The sequence below is a fragment of the Microcebus murinus genome, chromosome 2 (assembly GCF_040939455.1).
Source record: "Microcebus murinus isolate Inina chromosome 2, M.murinus_Inina_mat1.0, whole genome shotgun sequence".
In the NCBI taxonomy this organism is placed as follows: domain Eukaryota; kingdom Metazoa; phylum Chordata; class Mammalia; order Primates; family Cheirogaleidae; genus Microcebus; species Microcebus murinus.
In genome coordinates, this window is record NC_134105.1 from 39,447,314 (window position 1) to 39,469,246 (window position 21,933).

The 21,933-nt window shown below is 38.9% G+C and overlaps 1 protein-coding gene and 1 non-coding gene across 3 annotated transcripts in view; both read right to left on the reverse strand.

The window, feature by feature from the left end:
- Nucleotides 1-8,458, reverse strand: part of NRDC (nardilysin convertase) — a 79,439-nt gene extending 70,981 nt beyond the window's left edge. Inside the window, exon 1 of one of the 2 annotated variants that reach the window (XM_012776179.3) lies at nt 7,876-8,458. In XM_012776179.3, coding sequence (XP_012631633.2) covers nt 7,876-8,216 — 341 coding nt within the window. In that variant the 5' untranslated portion in view covers nt 8,217-8,458. The remainder of the gene's footprint in view (nt 1-7,875) is intronic. The other variant, XM_012776180.3, reaches the window with a different exon arrangement.
- A 12,715-nt stretch (nt 8,459-21,173) lies between these two features.
- Nucleotides 21,174-21,314, reverse strand: LOC142869656 (U4 spliceosomal RNA). The gene has a single exon (XR_012918236.1). It is a non-coding gene; the product is annotated as a U4 spliceosomal RNA (small nuclear RNA).
- Nucleotides 21,315-21,933: the final 619 nt, after the last annotated feature.

A 21,933-nucleotide genomic window follows, 5' to 3' on the forward strand; every position in this document is an offset into this window, starting at 1 on the left:
ATTTATAACTTGTCATTACCTCTTCTCAAACAATGCGGGCTCAGGTATTTATAAGTATGCGTATACACATACATTTGGCAGGCTGGATTTCTAAGATTTCAACCTTTCTCTAAGTAAACCTCTTTTTCTAGTCTATTCCACCTGTCTTCCTTTATTTGGTTTCATTTTCCCACTACTCCTGTACTGACAATAAAGACTGAAGTAGACCGGGCGGGGTGGGGTGGGGTGGCTCACGCCTGTAATCCTAGCACTCTGGGAGGCCGAGGTGGGTGGATCGCTCAAGGTCACGAGTTCGAAACCAGCTCAAGCAAGAGCAACCCTGTCTCTACTATAAACAAATTAATTGGCCAACTAAAAATATACAGAAAAAAAAATTAGCCGGGCATAGTGGTGCGTGCCTGTGGTACCAGCTACTTGGGAGGCTGAGGTAGAAGGATTGCTTGAACCCAGGAGTGTGAGGTTGACGTGAGCTAAGCTGACACCACGGCACTCTAGCCCATGCAACAGAGTGAGACTCTGTCTCAAAAAAAAAAAAAAAAAAAAAGCACATATAAAATCTGAAAACCTATCCAGAGGACTAAGTCAACTTTCCAAACTACAGTCTACTTCCAAGTCTTCAGAAAACAGTGTAATTCTGGTCCAACCATGGAGAACTAGAAAGGTACTATAATCAACTCAATTTCCTTTGATTTGGATAGGTTTAATGATTGACTTCATTCTGGGAACATGAAACCTATGTCAGAATGGAGGTCCCAGAATAAACTATTAATATCTTCTTGTCTGCCAGGTCTCCCAATTAGAGAATATCCTAAGAAATAGACCAGATCATTAAAAGTTACCCTTACATATCTACCAAACCCATTATGATTGATCCTACACCTATCCATAGGATTCATTTGGAAATAAACAGGCTTCTGAAGTAAAGAAAAAACTGACACTCTAAATATCCCATATAGCTTAAGTATCTATTTTGAGAATAAATAAATATTCTATAAAATGGTGATGATTAAATTATGACAGACATGAAATATTTTGAAAAACATTTAGTAAGAAAATGTTCATGACGTTGTTAAATATGGTATTACACAATTTTAAAAACGTGTAAATTATAAATGCATAGAAAAAAGACATAAAAATTATTTAAAATGCTGAGTAGAATAATTATGGGGAATTTTTTAATATTCTCTTTATTATCTAAATTTCCTACAATGACCATATATTTTTATTTATTGTTATTTAACACTTACCTTAATGGCTAAAAAATACAAAAGTCAAATCCTTCCTTCCTTTCCCCAGTGACATAAGCATGCTAAATGTCATTACTACTCATTTCTGTACATACCTAAATATAAAAAATTATATTTTAAGTAAACATATTAACAGTGGTCTTGTTTTTGTGGGGTTTTTCCTTTTAAAAAATGAATTATGCATTTTGTGTTGCCACTAGGTTTCATTCAACAATAAATCATAGGACATCTTTCCATAACAATATGTAAAACCATCTATCCTTTTTTTACAGCTATGTATTACTTCCATTCTAGAACTGTATCATAATCTTTATACAACCAATGGAAAATAAAATTGTTACCAACTTTTTGCTACTACAAAAAATGCTTCAAAGAAAGCCTTATCCAATAACTATAAGCATATAAAAACAATAATAGCCAACACGAGAGCTTACTATATTGCCAAGTACCATAAGCTTCCACATAAATTAAATATACTACAGTTTCACCATATGCATTATTACTATTTGTATAATTTGCATTTCTTCTGTAACCTGCCTATTCATACTCATTTTCTCTGAAAACCAAGTAATTATTTTAAAATAAATACTTCTTAAATTATTTTAAAATAAAATTCTTGCCAGAACACAAATTTTTATATTTTTATTTTTTTAAAGACAGAGTCTCAATATATTGTTCAGGCTGTTCCCAAACTCCTGGGCTCAAACAATCCTCCTACCTCAGCCACTCAAGTATTTGGGACTACTGGCACATGCTACTGCACCCAGCTTCAGAATACAAATGTAGTCTGAGAACTTTCTGGTAAAATATCCCTAGGAGTTCCATGAAAATGTCTGGCATGTGAGTATTTATGAACTTATACATTTTATAAATATTATTTGAGAATCTAAAAATGTGCTGGGCACTGAATTAAATAATACAGACATGATCTTCATATTCATGGACTTTTAGCTTAGCAAATATTTGTTAAATTGAGTTAAGGAGAAAGCAAAAACAAAAGTAAAGAGGGGACCACATCAATTAGAGAATGACCAGTACTATTTGTGCCAGCGTATAGCATTCAACACACAATCATAATATTAATATTATAATCTTTTTTGTTTTTTTGAAAAAAACCTCTCACTCTGTCACCCTGGGTAGAGTGCAGTGATGTCATCGTTGCTCACTACAAGCTCAAACTCCTGGGCTCAATCAATCCACTTGCCTCAGCTGGGACTACAGGCATGGACCACAATGCCTGGCTAATTTTTCTATTTGTAGTAGAGACTACCACATCCCTCTTGCTCAGGCTGGGCTTGAACTCTTGACCTCAAGCAATCCTTCAGTCTAGTCCTCCCAGAGTGCTAGGATTACTGGTATGAGCCACTACGCCAGCCCATACAATTCCTTTGAAACTGCTTTCATCAGGAATGATTTCTCAGGTCTCCAAAAGTCTGTTTTGAGTAGTTTTATTCCTAGACCTCTCAGTATTATCTAACTATGATCATTCTTTTCTTAAAGCATTCTCCTCCACTGGTTTTTCATTAAAAAAAAAAAAAAAAAAAAAAAAAAAGGCCACTATCCTCTAGTTTTTCTCCAGCTTTCTGACTGCTCCTTTTCAATTTCAATTAAGGATTGCTCTTCTGTGTTCCTAGGTCTTTAGCCTTAGAGAAATTAGTTAACTTACTCAAGGTCACATAACCAGTAGATAGGAAACCAGATATACACATGACAAAAAATGCCATACTTTATACATATCTTTATTCTAATATCTATTACATTTAATGCATGTCAGTTTCAGTATCTGCTCTCTGACTCTCCCACTGCAGATCATAAACTCATTGAAGGCAAAAGAGACTTTACACCATATGATTCGGTTCTTCAAAAACAGAGAGGTTTTTTTAATACTAAATCTTTTTTTTTTTTTTTTTTTGAGACAGAGTCTCACTCTGTTGCCTGGGCTAGAGTGCCGTGGCATCAACCTAGCTCACAGCAACCTCAAACTCCTGGGCTCAAGCAATCCTCCTGCCTCAGCCTTCCAAGTAGCTGGGACTACAGGCATGCGCCACCATGCCCGGCTAATTTTTTCTATATATTTTTAGTTGGCCAATTAATTTCTCTCTATTTTTAGTAGAGACGGGTTCTTGCTCTTGCTCAGGCTGGTTTTGAACTCCTGACCTTGAGTGATGCGTCCGCCTTGGCCTCCCAGAGTGCTAGGATTACAGGTGTGAGCCACCCACCCGGCCAATACTAAATCTTATTTCCAAAAAACAGCACACATACATTTTAGTGAGAAACAATTTATCTTCTATTCTTATCATCCCATCAGTCCACATTAAAGAAATCAGTCTAAGGAATAGTAAGAGACAAAAGATATGTTTATTAAAGGCTGGTGGCTCTAGCCTGCTAACCCACCACTTTATGAGGCTGAGTCAAGAGGAATGCGTGAGGCCAGGAGTTTGGAATAACAGTGAGCCGTGATCATGCCACTGCACTTCATCCCAGGTGACAGTGAAACCCTATCTCATAATTAATTAATAAATAAAAGACATATTTATTAAAGTCATAGTAGTATTCAGAAGATTTAATGCATTTTAACCTTAAAAGCACTAACTTTGTCAAATGAGCTTCAATTTTGCCTTTACAAGACTAAGAGAGTGCAAAAAAAAATATCAAGATTTGGATTCAGACCAAGGAACTGGATGTTGTCAAGCTCCTAGAATTTATATACATGTAAGTACATAATGATTTATTTTGAAGCTCTAAAATTGTGATCACATCAATTTGTGTTACACACACACAAATGAAATTGCTGCCTGACATACTGAATGAAGTATTAATATTCCAGGGGGCTTAGTTAAAAAGATCAACAAATAAACCCATGTTCTTCCCATCCAATACAAAAGAAAATGCTCTCTTATTTTCTGATCTATAGTTGCCTTCTGATACCTTAGATTTGCCTAAGGCTTCTGCTTGGAAGTGAGCCATCCCAGTGCTAATTAACTATTAGAGAAGCCAGCAGATGTTAGTGGTCTCAAGGCAGCTGTTCTGCTCACTTGAATTGTGATCCTTGAATTGTTCTGTGTAATGGCATACAATAGTAAACAATATAATAAATGTTCAGAAATAGCCTGTACCTTATTCAGCACATACTATTTTGTATAGCATATTGAGAATTTCTTAAGATAATCATCTCCTCACTTGTAACATCAACAGTATGACCAAAATTTAAAATAGAAGAGCTTGCCCTCCAGAAGCTTACATGCCTTTTCATTTGTTATTCTCCCCTCCCCCATAGAAATACAGGCCTTTTTACAAACATGTTAAACACAGAAAGCATTTTATATTTATTTTAGTAAATTCAAACTTCCTAACATTAAGTGTTCTTCATTGTTAAAACAACCTAATATTGAGAATGCACCACTATTGATGATCCTGCCCACCTAGAATTTCCACTCAATACCAATAGAGATTTGAGTAATAGTTCCCAATCTGGAGTCCCCTAATCCTTCCAAGAGGAAGAAAATCGAAACTTAGAGAGCATTTAACACAGATCGCTAAAAAGCATAGTAGGTGTCCTGGAAATATGCTCAACATTTCAAAAAAGCTGAATACAAATTACACGTACAGAATTAAAATTCCACAGGCTATTACTTAATAAATGCAGACTGGTGAAGCTTTCAATACATTATTTCACTACAATATTCCTTTAAACAGGTCCTCCTCTGGTACTTATCCACACATTCAAAAGACATATGATGGTTGTGTACTGTAGTGGATCATGTACAAAGTCCTACTGAAATAAAATGGAAGGAAGAATTAGTTCTGCCTGAAAAAGTTTCAAAGTAGTAACATCTGAGCAGGGTCCTGGAAAGATAATTCAACTGCATGAGCTGCAGCTGCCTCCTAAGTCTGATTACAAAAATCTACAGAATTTAAGTTACCTAAGTCTTTAAAGATCACCTAGTCCTGAGGTTTTCAGCTTTATTTTAAAGTAACAAACTATTTTCTTCAAAAGTCTAATTGAAACTACAGTGTATAGGCCTGGCGTGGTGGCTCATGCCTGTAATCCTAGCACTCTGGGAGGCCAAGGAGAGTGGATCTTTTGAGCTCAGGAGTTCGAGACCAGCAGGAGCAGGAGTGAAATCCCATCTCTACTAAAAAAACAGAAAGAAATTAGCTGGACAACAAAAAATATATATATATATATATATATATATATATTTCAAAAAATTAGCCGGGCATAGTGGTACATGCCTGTAGTCCCAACTACTCGGGAAGCTAAGGCAGGAGGATTGTTTGAGCCCAGGGGTTTGAGGTTGCTGTGAGCTAGGTTGACACCACGGCACTCTAGCCCAGACAACAAAGTGAGAATCTGTCTCAAAAAAAAAAAAAAAAAAAAGAGAAACTATAGTATATAAAACAGGTAGGTAATGTGGATCTGCTCTTTTGAATGAGGGAGGAAGGGCTATTGAAAAACACTGCTATTCCAATCAATTCCCTTCATTTTAAAACAGGCTAAGACACCAAGAAGGACAATGAATTGACAAAGGTCACATAAAGACAGAAATGTAACAATTTATTCCAGGAACACCTCTTAAGCATTATCTCCTCTTTGAAGTCTTTCCTTCCTCCAAAGGTGGAATTTACCACTCTACTTTATTCCCCAATATATCTAGAACATACCTCAATTATGGCTTCTATAACTTTAGTGCCCTAATTTTTTTAAATGTGTCTGTGTCCCTCTACTACACTGTATGCTCCCTGAAGGCAAGGACTAGCCTAATCATCTTTGACACTCAGAATAAAATGTTGTTTTTGATGTTGTATTTGACCAAGTATCAGAAAAGATTTAATCTAGCTCAGCACCTAGCATACAATAGGACTTAATAAGTATTTGTCAAATGAATTTACCAAAAATGAGGTCGTTAAATGAAATAATACGCTTAACACAGAACAGTAGGTGACACAGGATGTATATTCCACAAACATTAGTTATTATGTAACTTTATAGGCAGAAAGAAAACCTGAAACCATTATTTAACATTTAATCTGCAAGGCAAAAACTCAGCACCTTTTATCAAGTTTTCAACTTGCTCATTTACACATTACTAATACAGGATGAGTATCCCTTACCCAAAATTCTTGGGACCAAAACTGTTTCAGATTTCGGATGTTTTTGGATTTTGGAATATTTGCAAATACATAATGAGACATACTGGGGATGGGACCCAAATCTAAATCAAAATTCACTTATGTTTCATATATACCTTATACATATAACCATCAAATAGCAAAAAGTTTCAGGTGTGGAATTTTCCACTTGTGGTGTCACATCGGCTCCCAAAAGTTTCAGATTTGGGGACATTTCAGATTTTGGATTTTTGGAATTAGGGATGCTCAAGCTGTACAACCACATCTTTAATGAGACAAAGAGAAAATCTGGCCCATCAATAAAGATCTCTTGACCCTGGCACCCTGGGGAAAAATAATAGAAAGAGTTGGGTACTGCTAATCTCTAGACTTGAAATGAAAGGAGAAATCAGGCTGATCTTAAACTTGGGGCTAAGTCACTTCTTTCTAGACCTCAGTTTCAGTCATTTGTCAAGGAGAGGTGGTGGGAAGCCTCAAGATTATCTCTAAGGTTCTTTCCTGCTCTAACACTTTAGGGGCTTACAACAAATTCAGAGCTAGAACCCTTCATTGGTTTTTAACTCAACGCAAGCAAGAACTTTATAAAAATCAGCAAATGGTGCACTGGATTTGGTGTCAAAGAGCCAGGGTTTTCATACCAGCTCTGCTATTAATTAGCTGTGTAATTCTGAGCAAGAAGCAAACTCTCTGGGTCTCAATTTCCTCAATCCATAAAATAAAGTTCTTGGACAATATGAACTCTATTTAAAATTCATCATAGTCATGATGTTCTATGAAATAAGCTACCTCTGAAGGAAATATTCAATAAGGATTGAGTCACCAATTATTAAAAATGTTTAGAGGATTCCTGCATAAACCAAAAAGCATTTCACGACTAGAAGAAACCTTATAAGGCTTCTACAATTCCCCCAACTTAGACCCTAGTCCTCTCTAATATTCTTGGACGAGGTCACCCAACCATTCTAGTGATGGAGAACTACCCATGGAAACAAGCCACTTCAACTTAGGCCACTATGATGCAAAATTCTTTTACCGAAGACACACGATCCTCTAGTAACTTTCACCCATTAGTTTTACGTCTTCTTTCACTTAAAGGCCCCGTAAATATTTTTGGATAGAGATACAACATTAAAACCTCCAACATTAAAAACCTCCAACATTAAAACCCCCAACTCCATCAACCTTTCCTCATAACACAGTACCAAGACTCCCTCACCATCCATGCTGCCGTCCTCAGAGAAACCTCCATCCTTGCTTGTCAGAATTACTCGAATGGCTCTTCCCATTCTGACATCTTGGAACCCAAGATTTCCCACTTGCCCAGCTGACACCACATGGAAGCCCCTAATTGCCCTTGCCACCTCCACCCAAGGAAGCATGTGGGGTGAGAAGTATGCCCTGTAGCTCCTTCGGGAGATGCCGAGACAAGTGACGGCGGCACCCACACAGAGACCCGCACCCAGTTCTCCTCCCCAGTCCAAGCCTCCTCCCTCACCGGTATTGCTTGGGGTCGCTGGGAGACTTGACGATCTCAGGGTCTCCAGCATTACTGAGAGACCCCCTCCGTCCCTCTTCCTCAGATTCATCTGCTCCTAGACGGGCAACCCGGCCGCTCTCGCCCAAATCCTGTCCATTGGGCTGCAGGTCAGGGCAGCTGCAGGTAGACTTCCCCTTGTTCCTTCCCGGCATGGTTAGAGTAGGAAAGGGTCTGGCAGCAGCAGAGTCTTCGCACCGACCCCGCGCTTCGATTCTCCACAGCGCCGCGAGCTCCCGCCCGGCCTCACACCACTTCTTCCCGGTGGCACAGACTGCAGCAACCGTGACTTTCCTCAGCATTCACCACCAAGCTGGAGCGATGGGCATCCCGCTTCCCAGGGCCCACCTCCTCCTCCTACTCTTCCAGCCGCTCCTCCTCCTCCGCGTTCCAGAGGCGGTGGCGGCCGGCGCTGGTGCTGCCGCAGCCGCTGGGGAGGACAGGCCTGAACCCCTCCCCCAATCCGGTCTCCCTCACGCCAAGTTCTCTCATACCCCCGCCCTCCCGGCCGCCGATGACGCTAAAAATATTAGCCAATCATGAGGCAAGAAAGCAGTCACACTCACATAAGCAACCAATGGGAATAGGGAAGGTGAGCAACCAAAGTGACCGGGCCGGAATCTCGGAGCACCCAGAGAGCATTTCGAAACCCGAGATGGGCGGGGCGAGGGAGAAGAGGCGGAGAGAGTGGCGCGGAGGACGACGGGACAAAGGTGCTTGGGCGGCTGCGGAGCGTTTGTGACGTAGGTGGGGAGTTGGTTTGAGACGAGCACTGAGTGCTGCTCCGCGTCTCAGAAAAATATTCCCCTAATGGAGAAAACCGAGTAGCGAAAATGAATTACAAAGTTGGGGTTTTCCCCCCCATTTGTATAATATTTTGTGCACCTTTCCCCTCAGACCCAGGGTGGAGCCTTCGGCAGTGACTCAGCACGTAGGAAAAGCAGAACGCCGGAAGTCTTTTCCCACCACGCCAGATGGATGCCACTCGAGAGCGGAGCTGAGCGCAGCAACAGCGAGCAATTGCGCTTTTCTGCTGTACCGCTTGTCAAACCCTGGTGCTTTTCACGCTCAAGAAAAGTGCTTGGGCTTACCCATGCTGTGGATGTGTTCGCTCTTCTTTGCGAAGACATTTTTTAGCTTCTCCACGGACTAGGCCCCACAGTTAGCCCACTGTTATGTTCAGCCAGCTTAAAAAATTTTTTTCTAACTTATTTATTGGGGGATGAGTCTCGCTCTGTTGCCCTGTTGCTCAGGCTGATCTCGAACTCCTGGCTTCAAGCAGTCCTCCCAAAATGATAACTGGCGGGATTACTGGCGTTAGCCACCGCCTCCAGTCTCAGCCAATTTAGACTTAGCTACATACAGCATGTCAGGCTGCTGCCTTCTGGTCCCTTTTCCCAAAGTTTTTTTCTGCTTGCAATGGCCTTTGGAGGGCAATCTACAAATGTGACTAAAACATAGACGTAGATGAAAAATAAAAAGCAGCTGACGTTAATAAGATGCAATATATTGACACCGTGGGGCAAGAGATCCTATCACATAAAAGGAATAGGCAATATATGAATGAATGGGAAAATACTTCAAGCAGGGAAATGTACTGATCGTTAAGTGTTTAAGTTTTACAGGCCTCTTTTCAGCTCCAAACACAGGAAATAAAACCCTGAACAAAACAAAACCCTTGCTTTTGTGGCGCTTGCATTCTAATAGAAAGAAATTACAATAAATGATATAGTCAAAAAGTATAAATGCTATAAAGATAATACAGGATAGGAGGGTAAGGGGGTGGCAGCTGTTGAAGGACAGGGGAGGATTCAGGAAGGAAATGAAACCTGAACTGGGTCAGTAGACGAGGTAAATTGAAAAATACTGTTCAAATAATCCCACTTTGTTTCTATACATCTTTTCAAGAACTTAGCAGTTTTTAAACTAAGCAACTCCACTAAATTTCCCTCCTTCGGAGTAGTGTTTTTTTGTTTTGTTTTGTTTTTTAATCTCCGGTTCCTAGCATAGCTTCCCAGTACACATATACCAGTAAATGTTCATTGTTGAATAAATACCTGAAGTGACATGTTTATGTTGAAGGATTTTTTTTCTCTCTAAAGCAATAATGCCATAAGGAAGAAATCTAAAAATTTAGCTTGTGGTTTCTAACTAGAAGCAAAAGAGAGGTCACATCCTGAAGTATGATATGTTCTTCCCTTTAAAAAGAGGTCTGTGAATCTTAAAGGTCACCAGGCTGTAAAAATATCATAGCAACCTATAGTGAGGCATTCCATTATTCATTCAACCAAGAAACTGAGTATGTGCCAGACACTGGGAATAGAGTGATGAACAAGAAATTTTCCTGTTCTCTTGAAGCTTACAAGCAAACTGGTAAGAGAGGCATTAAACAAGCACACAATTTTTAAAATTATAATTGTGGATAGTTCTAGCAAGAGACATACAAAGGGACCTAGCCTGCTCAGAGAGTTTCCCTAAAGAAGGGAAATTTAACATTTGAAAAAGATACAGGAACTGGTATAGGAATGTATAGGAACAGACTTGTTCAAAACCTCTGAGAAAGCAGGTCATTATGGCTAAACTGTAGTAATCTGGGAGCAAAGGGGAAATAAGTCAGTGGCCAAGATCACCCAGAACCTTTCTAAGAGTAAGAAGAAGTCATTGCTTCATCTATTTTTTGTATCATTGGATTGCCAGCTTCTAGAGTGGTTTCTGGCACACTGTAGGTGCTTGGCAAATAGTGGTTGAACAAATGAAAAGAGAACACATGATCACAAGTGTTTTCCAAATCACTCTGGCTGATGTGTGAAAAGAGGATTGGCTGGAGCTTTGAGGGGCACAGGCATGACTAGAAATAAGAGAGATTTAGGAGGATATTAAAGTAGAATAGGCAATAGAAAATGATAACTTGGATTTTAGGAGTCATAGTGGAGATAGATGTAGACATATGTATTTAGGAGGTAGGATTAACTGGTTTGGGATGGTGATTGATGTGGAAGAATGAAGAAGAGAGCAGTGTCAGATATAACTCCCTAGTGTCTGGTTTTCTGGATGGATAGGTGATGGTGCCAGTAACTCAGTAATCAGAAAATTCTGAAAAAGCAGTTTTGGGAGGAGGAGAGCATTGGTTTTGGACACGTTAAGTTTGAGTCATTTGTGAGCCACACAAAGGAAGATCAAGTCTGGAGCTCAGAAAAGAAACCTACATTGGAGATAAAAGTTTGAGATTTTTCAGTTTCTAGGTGACAACAAAAGCCTCTTGTATGAGATCACCTACGTTAAGATTGTGAAGTGAAAAGAGAAAAGGATCCAAGGAGCAAGCCTTGAGGAGCTTGCAGAAGAGGAAAAACTCAAAACAGACTGAGACGGAACTACCAGAGTGGTAAAAGGAAAACCAAAAGAATGTGATATCTCAGGAAAAATACCTCTTTGATGGGGTCCAATACAATTCTGACCCCATAGCAAATGTCAAAAGTGTCACACTAGGTGTATAATACATGAAAATTGGCAAGAGATCTTAGAAGTACTTTAGTCTGGCCTCTTCGGATATAAAGATAAATACATACCTTTAAAGCTCACAAGTGACCTATGGCATAGCCAAGACTTCCAAGCCAGAAATGTTGTTTTCTCATTGAATATGATTTAGAAATTTGCCACCCCTCATTTGAATATTCATAATTATTATAGGTAGTATTCCTCAGAATAAATAGGTAAGTTAAGCTATTACCATTTTATAGAAAATTGAGGCATTAGAAAGATAAAATGATCTTGATATCACCAAGAAAGTTAAAGGGCACAAGATTATAATTTTTAACCTCATTTACCCAGAAGACTGTCTTACAGTACAGTATTTAAGTGCTTTTTAAATTCCACTGAATCTTCAGCCACCCTACACTCCTTCCTGTTTTTACCTCAAGGATTTCCCTCCCATAAGATTTTGTGACCCTTGTTTCCCTATTCTATTTTTTTTTCTTTTTTGATAACTTTGGTACCAATCCCTATTATTGTGGTGAAAGTTCAGAAATCATGAAAATTAAAAACATCTCATTTCTATGTTTCATGCTTAATCTCTGAAAGTTATTTTAGTCGATGTGATGGCTGTCTACCTACCAGAGGGACAAATCTGAGCCTTACTTTGAAAATTCAAAGGTAAATTATTCTTAACCTCATTATCCACCTTTATATTTGAAAGTCAGGATAAGATAGAAATGTGGAATGTTGATTCTACATTGGTTATATTGGGAGTGTTATGAGCCCATTAAAGTCTCAAGTCCCAAGTTATCTTCCTTATTCTAGTGTCTAAAATTCCTTCATTGTCCTCTTTATAATTCCTCTTAAATGCCAATAACATGCTTGAAAAGAATGAAAAACTAACTCAATTTTGTGAATGGATATCTTTTATTCCCTCTCTTCTGAAGCGCACTCTGGGCAACTTGAGATCACTATGAACCTGGAGTGGGTGAAGAGGTGGTTAAATGTGAGAGAAAAGGCACAGAAAGAGGAAGTACATAACAAGATAAATATTATCTACTTCAAAAGTTTGTCCAGAGCCCACGCACTAAGAGATTATACCTTTGGAGCTCTAGTTATTAAGTGTCCCAGGCACTGATTACTATCCACATTTGGCAACTTTGTATCTAGGTCAAGAAGTAGGTATGTTCTTATGGAGTCTTCTCTTGGGAGACTAAATGTGTGCACAATATAGGGGATTCTGTGACTGTAAAAATAATTTTCTCCTATATGATAAACAAAGTTCCTAGAACTCAAACTTTTGTTAAGTTTAGCCTAAAGCTGCCTCCTTACATATTTTAAGTTTGACCTAAAAGTTTCTCTGTACATAGTAAACCTAACTGGATATGTAAATAGACTGTAACCTACTCTTATACCAATCACTGAGTTTTGGCCAGTCACAAGCTGTTCAAATAGTATTCAAATAAGGCAAACATGAGCAATCCATGTTTGCCAATCCAGCTGTTTCTGTACCTCACAGTCCCTAGCCTCTATTTTCTTTTTGAAATGTGTTACAAACCCAATACTGGAACTGAGAGGATAAGTAGTATGATGGGTCCTCCTTTCATGGGAATTGGTAAATGAGCTATTTGCTTTTGTTGTTTGTTTAAATTTCATACATCTTGAAGCCAAACCCAGTTGGTAGTTTTCATTTCCTGAGTAATTATAATACTTTGTGCCAAGCCTTTTGCTTTCATGAACTAATTTAATGTTCACAACAATCTAAGTCTTTTATTTACCAGTTTACAAATGAAGAAATTGAGGTTTAGAGAAGTTAGATAACTTACACAAAAACACACAAGAAAGTGATACTACCAAAATTGTAAACCATCTGTGCCTGATTCCAAAGATTATATCCTTCCATCTGTTAAATGTTGCCTGTCAAATACCTAGAATAAACAGATTTCTAATTCATTAATTTGGTCATTGATATTTCCGGTAGTGGTTAACCCCCAGTCTAATTTTTAAATACAATATGGAAAGCAACAAATGTTATAATTTATATATAGCAAAAGGACAATTCATAACTATCATTAAGAAACCATCTGGCTTTGCAATAGCCTGCCTTCCTTTCCTAGCCTGCCTTTGAATAATTATGTCAAAAAGTCACTTATTTAGTTGGGGATAAGCAAGCCAGGCACCTGTACCCAGGGTGTGTGGGAGCAGCATGATGATAGGTATTAGAGTATGAGCTGTGTAAAGAGGGTGACCATGTGGGTTCATGGTGTAAAGTGTCAGAGTCCAAGCAGAATAAGGAGGGGAGTGGTGAAGGCAGCGTGGCAATGGGAGATTGTTTACAAACAGGGTGATTCATCAAATAAGTAAATGTATTGAAGATGATAGGAGCTAGATTTCTTACTGTGGGAGAAGGGAGTTAAAAATATGGAAAGGCAGGCCGGGCACAGTGGCTCATGCCTGTAATTCTAGCACTCTGGGAGGCTGAGGCGGGTGGATCATTTGAGCTCAGGAGTTCGAGATCAACCTGAGCAAGAGCGACACTCCGTTTCTACCAAAATAATAATAATAATAATAGAAAAACTTAGCTGGGCATGGTGGTGCATGCCTGTTCTCCCAGCTACTCGGGAGGCTAAGGCAGGAAGATTGCTTGAGCCCAGGAATTTGAGGTTGCTGGGAGCTAGGCTGATGCCACGGCACTCTAGCTGGGGCAACAGAGTGGGACTCTGTCTCAAAAAAAAAAAAATATATATATATGGAAAGGCAGAAAATTAGAATGAACTCTGTGGTATTGGGTTGGAATTGTAGGTATCGTTGTGAACTCATAATTTTCAATAGATAGATATAGAAAGAAATATGTGTGTGTGAGTATATATACACATGTTATATTCTCTAGTTATGTTTACTGAAAGGGCATAGAACAGTGACAGCCCCAATGGCAAGGAACATACCTAATACCTCCTTCTTGGTTTCTAAATGCCATTCTGCACTAAAAGGCCATTTTCCACTACAAGGAGCTAGGGCTTCTTGGAGAAAGGACTGATTCCAAGGCTAGGGCAAAGAAGGTAAAAGACGAACCTGGAACATCTTGTTATGTCAGAAGATAAGGCAGAGTTCATAGAATGGTGAGGACATGTCAAAAGGACACAGAGGCCAGCTGGAAGGAGTTCTCACTCTCAGGGCCAGAATGGGGACAATTTTAGCATCAGAATAAATAATAGTGATAGATTATAACTCATTGTATAAAATAGGAATTCATGTGTCTAAACTGATGAATGAATGAATGAAAGAAGAGAGCTTTTTGTTACAGTATACTGCCAACAATGAGTGTAGAAGGATAGCGGAATTAGAAAATCTCCAATTGGCAACCATAATATTAATAATTAATTCAACTAAGAAACCTCTATGTATGCTAAATTACTTGGTGAAAATTTGATGAGGAATAGGATATTGATATAATCTCAAAGTACCTCCTCACAAAAATACTTATGAATTGAGAGACAAAGAGTAACTTTACAGAGGAAAAATCTGGTGAACATCACTTAAGCTGTGAACACAATTAACATTATTAGTAATGGGACAAATTGAAATTGCTACCACCTGATAGTATGTGGTGAGGAAAAACCCAGCATCACTTCTGTGCTATTCCTGCCAAAAATGCATAACCTGAATCTAATCAAGAAAAAACATCAGACAAACCCAATGAGGTTATTTTATAGAATGAGGAACATTCTATAAAATAACTCACCCATAATCTTTAAAAGTAGTAAGGTCTTGGCCGGGCGCGGTGGCTCACGCCTGTAATCCTAGCACTCTGGGAGGCCGAGGCGGGCGGATTGCTCAAGGTCAGGAGTTCAAAACCAGCCTGAGCGAGACCCCGTCTCTACCATAAAAATAGAAAGAAATTAATTGGCCAACTAATATATATAATATAAAAATCAGCCGGGCATGGTGGCTCGTGCCTGTAGTCCCAGCTACTCGGGAGGCTGAGGCAGGAGGATTGCTTGAGCCCAGGAGTTTGAGGTTGCTGTGAGCTAGGCTGACGCCATGGCACTCACTCTAGCCTAGGCAAGAAAGCGAGACTCTGTCTCAAAAAAAAAAAAAAAGTAGTAAGGTCTTGAAAGTCAAAGCAAGACTAAGGAGCTGTTCTGATTAAAGACTAATGAGAGGTGATAACTGAATGCATCACTGTTAATGCCATTATTGGGACAACTGGCTAAACTTGAATGGTTTCTGTGGATTAGATCAGCAGTCGCCAACCTTATTGGCACCAGGGACCAGTTTCAGGGAAGACAATTTTTCCACAGACACAGTGGGGAGGGAATAGTTTTGGGATGATTCAAGCACATTGCATTTATTGTGCACTTTATTTCTGTCTCTCTCTCTCTCTCTTTTTTTTTTTTTTTTTTTTTTGAGACACAGTCTCACTCTGTTGCCCATGCTAGAGTGCTGTGGCATCAACCTAGCTCACAGCAACCTCAAACTCCTGGACTCAAGGGATCCTCCTGCCTCAGCCTCCTGAGTAGCTGGGACTACAGGTATGTGCCACCATGCCCCGCTAATTTCATATATATATATATATATATATATATATAAAATTAGTTGTCCAGCTAATTTCTTTCTATTTTCTCAGTAGAGACGGGGTCTCACTCTTGCTCAGGCTGGTCTCGAACTCCTGAGCTCAAGCAGTCCTCCCACCTCTGCCTCCCAGAATGCTAGGATTACAGGTGTGAGCTGCCATGCCTGGCCTGTGCACTTTATTTCTATTATTACATTGTCACTTGCCATTCACTGATAGGGTTTTCTTGTTTGTTTATTTGTTTGTTTTTGTCAAGAAAGAAAAGAGATTTATTGTGGAGGACATCAACTGGGAGGTGGGAGGACTATCTCAAATCTGCCTCCCTTACCCTTTTGGGTTTTTTCTAGAGGTGAAATTAATAATGCATGAAGTGAGTGAGCATCATTACATGTTTGGGGTGGAGTACAAGGCATGCAAGTGCAGTGAGAAATCATACTGGCACATACATTGCATGATCAAAAAATGGCGGATATGCCCCTTTCAGGTTGGAGGTTTTAGTAGTATAATGAGTTAGAAGGTAATATGGGTCATCCCTTCAGTCTTGTGTGCATGTAGGTTAGGGGAGTAGGTTGCTCAGTGAGTCCTTGGGCAAGATTTGAATGGAATGCTGCTTGTCTTGACTTCTCTGAACAATCCAGTAGTGTAAAGTCTTATTATCTTGTTACTGTAAGGATGGTCCACTATTTGTGACAAATAACTCAAAAGGGAGGAGATCAGTGAAACAAAAAATTACAAAGTACTGGTCAGCAAATATTACTGGCCTGGAAACTTGAAACATAAGAGAACTATAAAAAGGCGTTTTTATTTAGGAAGCCAGTAATGACTACCTCCTTCCCTTTGTTTATTTTTGAATCTTGGGGAATTAGGGTGTTGATTGATCTGTTTTTTGTTGAAATGGAATGCAGTTGGAGTTTGAGGAACTTTGGAATGAAAGAGTTTGACATGGTGGAATATATAATTTTTAGTTTTTTTCTTTGTATGCTGGGGAATTTGTATTTTTAAAAATCTATAATTTTTTAGCTCTTAAAATTTTAAAATTTACTTTTCTGTAATATTTTCTGAGTGAGAAATGATAGGACATTATATCTATGATTTTTATATTGGCTTATATTTTATGGCATATAACCCATACTTACAATGTAGGCAATAACCATAAAAGCAAGTACTAATTACAATCTTTATGTCAATTAACAAAATATAGTCCCAAAGTATAGGCAAAGAAATGTAATCATTCAGAAAAAGAATCAAAGACTCCCATTTTTTCTATGTTATTGATCTGGGTGTTTAAATGATTTAAAGTATTAGTTATATTATCTTTTTTAATCTGGAATATATGTGCAACAGGTGGTTCCCATTAAGGCATAGGTCTCATCTTGTGCTATAGTGAGTATATGTAGGGCCATTCGATTGTGTAAAATTATTATTTTTTATTTGGGTAGTTTCTTGGCTTAAGAGGTATACAGTTTTTTGTGTGTGGCTTAGTGCTTTAGCTGGGTATTAGTCTAGAGCAGTGACCTGGGTATGAGTCTCCAGGGATTAGAATGTTTAGGGACCATTTTTATCAAGTCAAAAGCCTGGGGAAATGATTTCTTAAGGCCTTAATATTATTAGGTACCAAGGGGAGAGTTTTATATATAAGCACTGTCAGGAAAGGACACTCTATGGTATATTTTCTAGTCCAGTTGTGGGGGAGGTATGGCTATAAGTGTGTGTTGCAGCCATTTATCCCATAAACGTGCAATATAACTATATAAGTTCTGGCTCTGTTGAAGGGGTTTTGGTTTTTTCAGTCAGATGTCTATATTTTGACATGTGGATATGTATCAAAGGGGGTAGTGATCCCATGTTTAGTCAACACGTGTGTTAATTTTTTTCAGATTGATGTGTGTTGGCTGTGTGTGATGTTTATGTGTTGTCTTACCAATGTAAAGATATGTCTTTTGGTTTTACCAACAGTTGGCAGATGGGAAGTATTCTGCGGTATAGGGAGCTGTCAAGGAAGAATGGTGGAGTTGATGTTGCCAGAGTGGGTAGAGTTATTGCTCCCCAGAGAGCTCATTTAGTTGCGTTAATTCTGTGATATTAAAAGAAGCATATTCTGTGGCATCCCCACTCCCACGGAACAAAGGTAGATAACTGTAAACCCCACAGTAGGACTGACTGTAGACCGTTGCCATTGTTGTGGCCCAATCTAAAAAGACATCGTCATTTGCCATGGATAGCAGGAGCAATAGCCTGTGGGCACAAACACAGGTGTTTAGAAGGAACTCTCAAGGGCTAATCTATCTCTTGTAACATTATTATTGATGTATTTTTTCTCATAGACCGTATTAGGGAGGCTGTTATAGACTTTGAGCCTGGTTTATGATATTACACATGGATACCCTCCCCAGGAGTAGGTATAACATCCAACTGATAAGTTTCTGGCCTTATCTCTGTCATTTGCACTATAATGGCTCTACCTGGTATTGATGTCTTCACATGATGGTATTATAAGGCTTTCAGACCTCTGTCAGGGAGCACAGTTAGAGTCATCTCACTTTTAGTTATCTTTATGCTGCCTCCAGCACTATAACATCAATCCAGTGTGGAGGTACCTTATATAATTTTAGGTCTACGTAGCCATCACCACTTATCAGATCTGTTCATGTTTTTAGAAGCATAGGCCATATGTTTTAGGGACATAACTTGGCATCTCTGATGTAACTCTGAGACTTTTTAGGGCCTGTTTTATAGGCCTTGCCAACAACTCATAAGGAGTAATGCTAGCTGGGCATGGTGGCGCATGCCTGTAGTCCCAGCTACTTGGGAGGCTGAGGTAGGAGGATTGTTTGAGCCCAAGAATTTGAAGTTGCTGTGAGCTAGGCTAATGCCACAGCACTCTAGCCTGGGCAACAGAGTGAGACTCTATCTCAAAAAAAAAAAAAAAAAAAAGGAGTGATGTCATGTGTGGCAGTGGGTGACCTATTTAGGTCACTTCTATAGTGGGAGATTCCTAGTTTAGGACCTTAAGGAGCTGTCCCTGGACACCGCACAGATCTGAGTTTTTAACATATCATTTTTTAAAAATTAGACCTGCCCTTGTTGGATTATATGGCAAATGAAATCTCTAATCTATGTTTTGTTCTGTTGTCCATTTTTGACAGTCATATCCTGTAAAATGGGAATCTTGGTCATTATTAATTTTTTAAAACCCTTCAGATAACATAAGAGTAAAAATTAAAATTCCAAAGGCAAGGTTACAAAATTTACCTATAAGCATTGAGAATCTTGTTTTTGGTTGTAGACTTATCAGAATTGTGTTATATAAAACATAACCATTTGAGCCTAGGGATTTAGAGACTTGGAATGTTTTTGTGGTCTCTTTAAAGATTATGTTTTAAACAAAAAGTTTATAAGTCATATCTAGTTCTGATAATATCAGGAAAAGGAAGCTTACAGGTAGCTAAACATTTAAATTATTACATTTAGTAATAAATTTATATTAATTTAGATAGAAGCAAAATTATTAAATTAGTCTTAATGTCTTTGAATATAGGTTTGGTCTTTTGTCTCATAAAAGCAATTTATGTTGATCTTTGTCTTTTCCTGGGTCTGAAAATGAAATTTGGTTAACTTGAGTTTGGTATAAAATGCTCAGGAGTCAAGGCCCTGTAAATTAACAATATAAGGGTTAGTTAGCAATGTTTTATATAGCTTTGATTTGATTTGAGGATGTTTGTCAAAGATGTCAAAGGCTTAAAACACCTGATCAAAACAGAACAACAGGTCATTGTAGAATAATAGCAGTTTACTTAACCAAGAGAGAAGATCAAAAGACTTTAAAGGTAATATACAAAGTTATATGGATGTAAAAACTTTAACTTTTCAAAGTTCAGTTTTTTTAAGCAATTAAAAATCTAACAGGCCAGGTGCAGTGGCTCACGCTTGTAATCCTAACACTCTGGGAGGCTGAAGTGGGCAGATTGCTCAAGGTCAGGAGTTCGAGACCAGCCTGAGCAAGAGCGAGACCCCATCTCTACTAAAAATAGAAATAAATTAATTGGCCAACTAAAAATATGTATAGAAAAAATTAGCCAGGCATGGTGGTGCATGGCTGTAGTTCCAGCTACTCAGGAGGCTGAGGCAGCAGGATTGCTTGAGCCCAGGAGTTGGAGGTTGCTGTGAGCTAGGCTGATGCCATAGCACCAGGCAACAGAGAGAGACTCTGTCTTAAAAAAAAAAAATCTAACAAAGACAACATAAGAATTGTCTTAATAAAACACAAAATCTGTTTCTAGGCCAGTTATTATTAATAAAAGGTAAAGAAAAACCTTCTGTAGTATGATTGTGGTTTTGTTTTGTTTTGTTTTGTTTTTTCATAGGAAGCCCATTTAGACAACTAGGAAGTCGAACCTGATGAAAGGGTTCTTGAATTAATTAGACATAGGGGGAACGTCTAAGGTCAAGAGTATATGGTATATTATAGAGCTTCAATCCCAAACCCCCAGGTACTGGTCCTTGGCCTGTTAGGGTCTGGGCTGCACAGCAGGAGGTGGGCAGCAGTCCAATGAGAGAAGCCTCATCTGTATTTACAGCCGCTCCCCATCATTAGCGTCACTGCCTGAGCTCTGCCTCCTAGCCCCATGGCTTGGTCTGTGGGAAAATTGTCTTCCATGAAACCAGTCCCTGGTGCCAAAAGTTTGGGGACTGCTATTATAGAGGATTATGATTAAGAAAAACAACTACCTTGAGTAGGGGAGTAAGGGATCATTAGCAACAGTACAAAAAGTTTTCTGAGCACATTGAATAATTCAGACATATCAAGAAGAGTATAGAGTTAAGTTATACTGGAAGAAAACAGTGCTATTTTAACCCTTTAAGATAAAGCATTTTAGTGTTGGGCCATAAATTAAAACAAGAGGGGAGAAAATTATAGCAGCTGATGAAAAAGGCTGAAGGAGTTGTCTTCCCAGGCTTTTTAAAAAAATATATTTATTTATTTATTTATTTTTATTTCAGAATATTATAACCCAAGTGCCCATTAATACATCCCAGGGAGAAAAAGCTAAAAGCAGTAAGACATAGCAAAAGTTGAACATCTGGGATATAAATCTGAGAAGTTTTAAAATAAGTAGGTTATTAGAATTAAAATCAAAACTTTTTATAATTGTGTTACGAGCAAATCAATATTTTAAGAAAACCTTGTTGTTTTAACTGATTTTTTTTTATTCAGTCCCTGTAGGGACCATCAAAAATTGCCAATGCTGACTATATTGCAAGTCATCATGGCAGGGTGTTGGAACAAGTTTTTAATTAGCAATAATCATGCCTTGGATAAACCTCATTGGCTATAATACTGCAACTGCACAAAGCTATTTTAACCGATTTTTAATAATTCTAGTCAACTTGGCCAGGTGCGGTGGCTCACGCCTGTAATCCTGGCACTCTGGGAGGCCAAGGTGGGCAGATTCCTCGAGGTCAGGAGTTCCAAACCAGCCTGAGCAAGAGCGAGACCCCATCTCTACAAGAAATAAAAGAAATTAATTGGACAACTAATATATATAGAAAAAATTAGCCAGGCATGGTGGTGCATGCCTGTAGTCCCAGCTACTTGGGAGGCTGAGGCAGCAGTATTGCTTGAGCCCAGGAGTTTGAGGTTGCTGTGAGCTAAGCTGACGCCACAGCACTCATTCTAGCCTGGGCAACAAAGCGAGACTCTGTCTCAAAAAAAACCCCAAAAGGCCGGGCGCGGTGGCTCACGCCTGTAATCCTAGCACTCTGGGAGGCCGAGGCGGGCGGATTGCTGGAGGTCAGGAGTTCAAAACCAGCCTGAGCAAGACCCCGTCTCTACCAAAATATAGAAAGAAATTAATTGACTAACTAAAAATATATATACAAAAAAAATTAGCCGGGCATGGTGGCACATGCCTGTAGTCCCAGCTACTAGGGAGGCTGAGACAGTAGGATCGCTGAGCCCAGGAGATTGAGGTTGC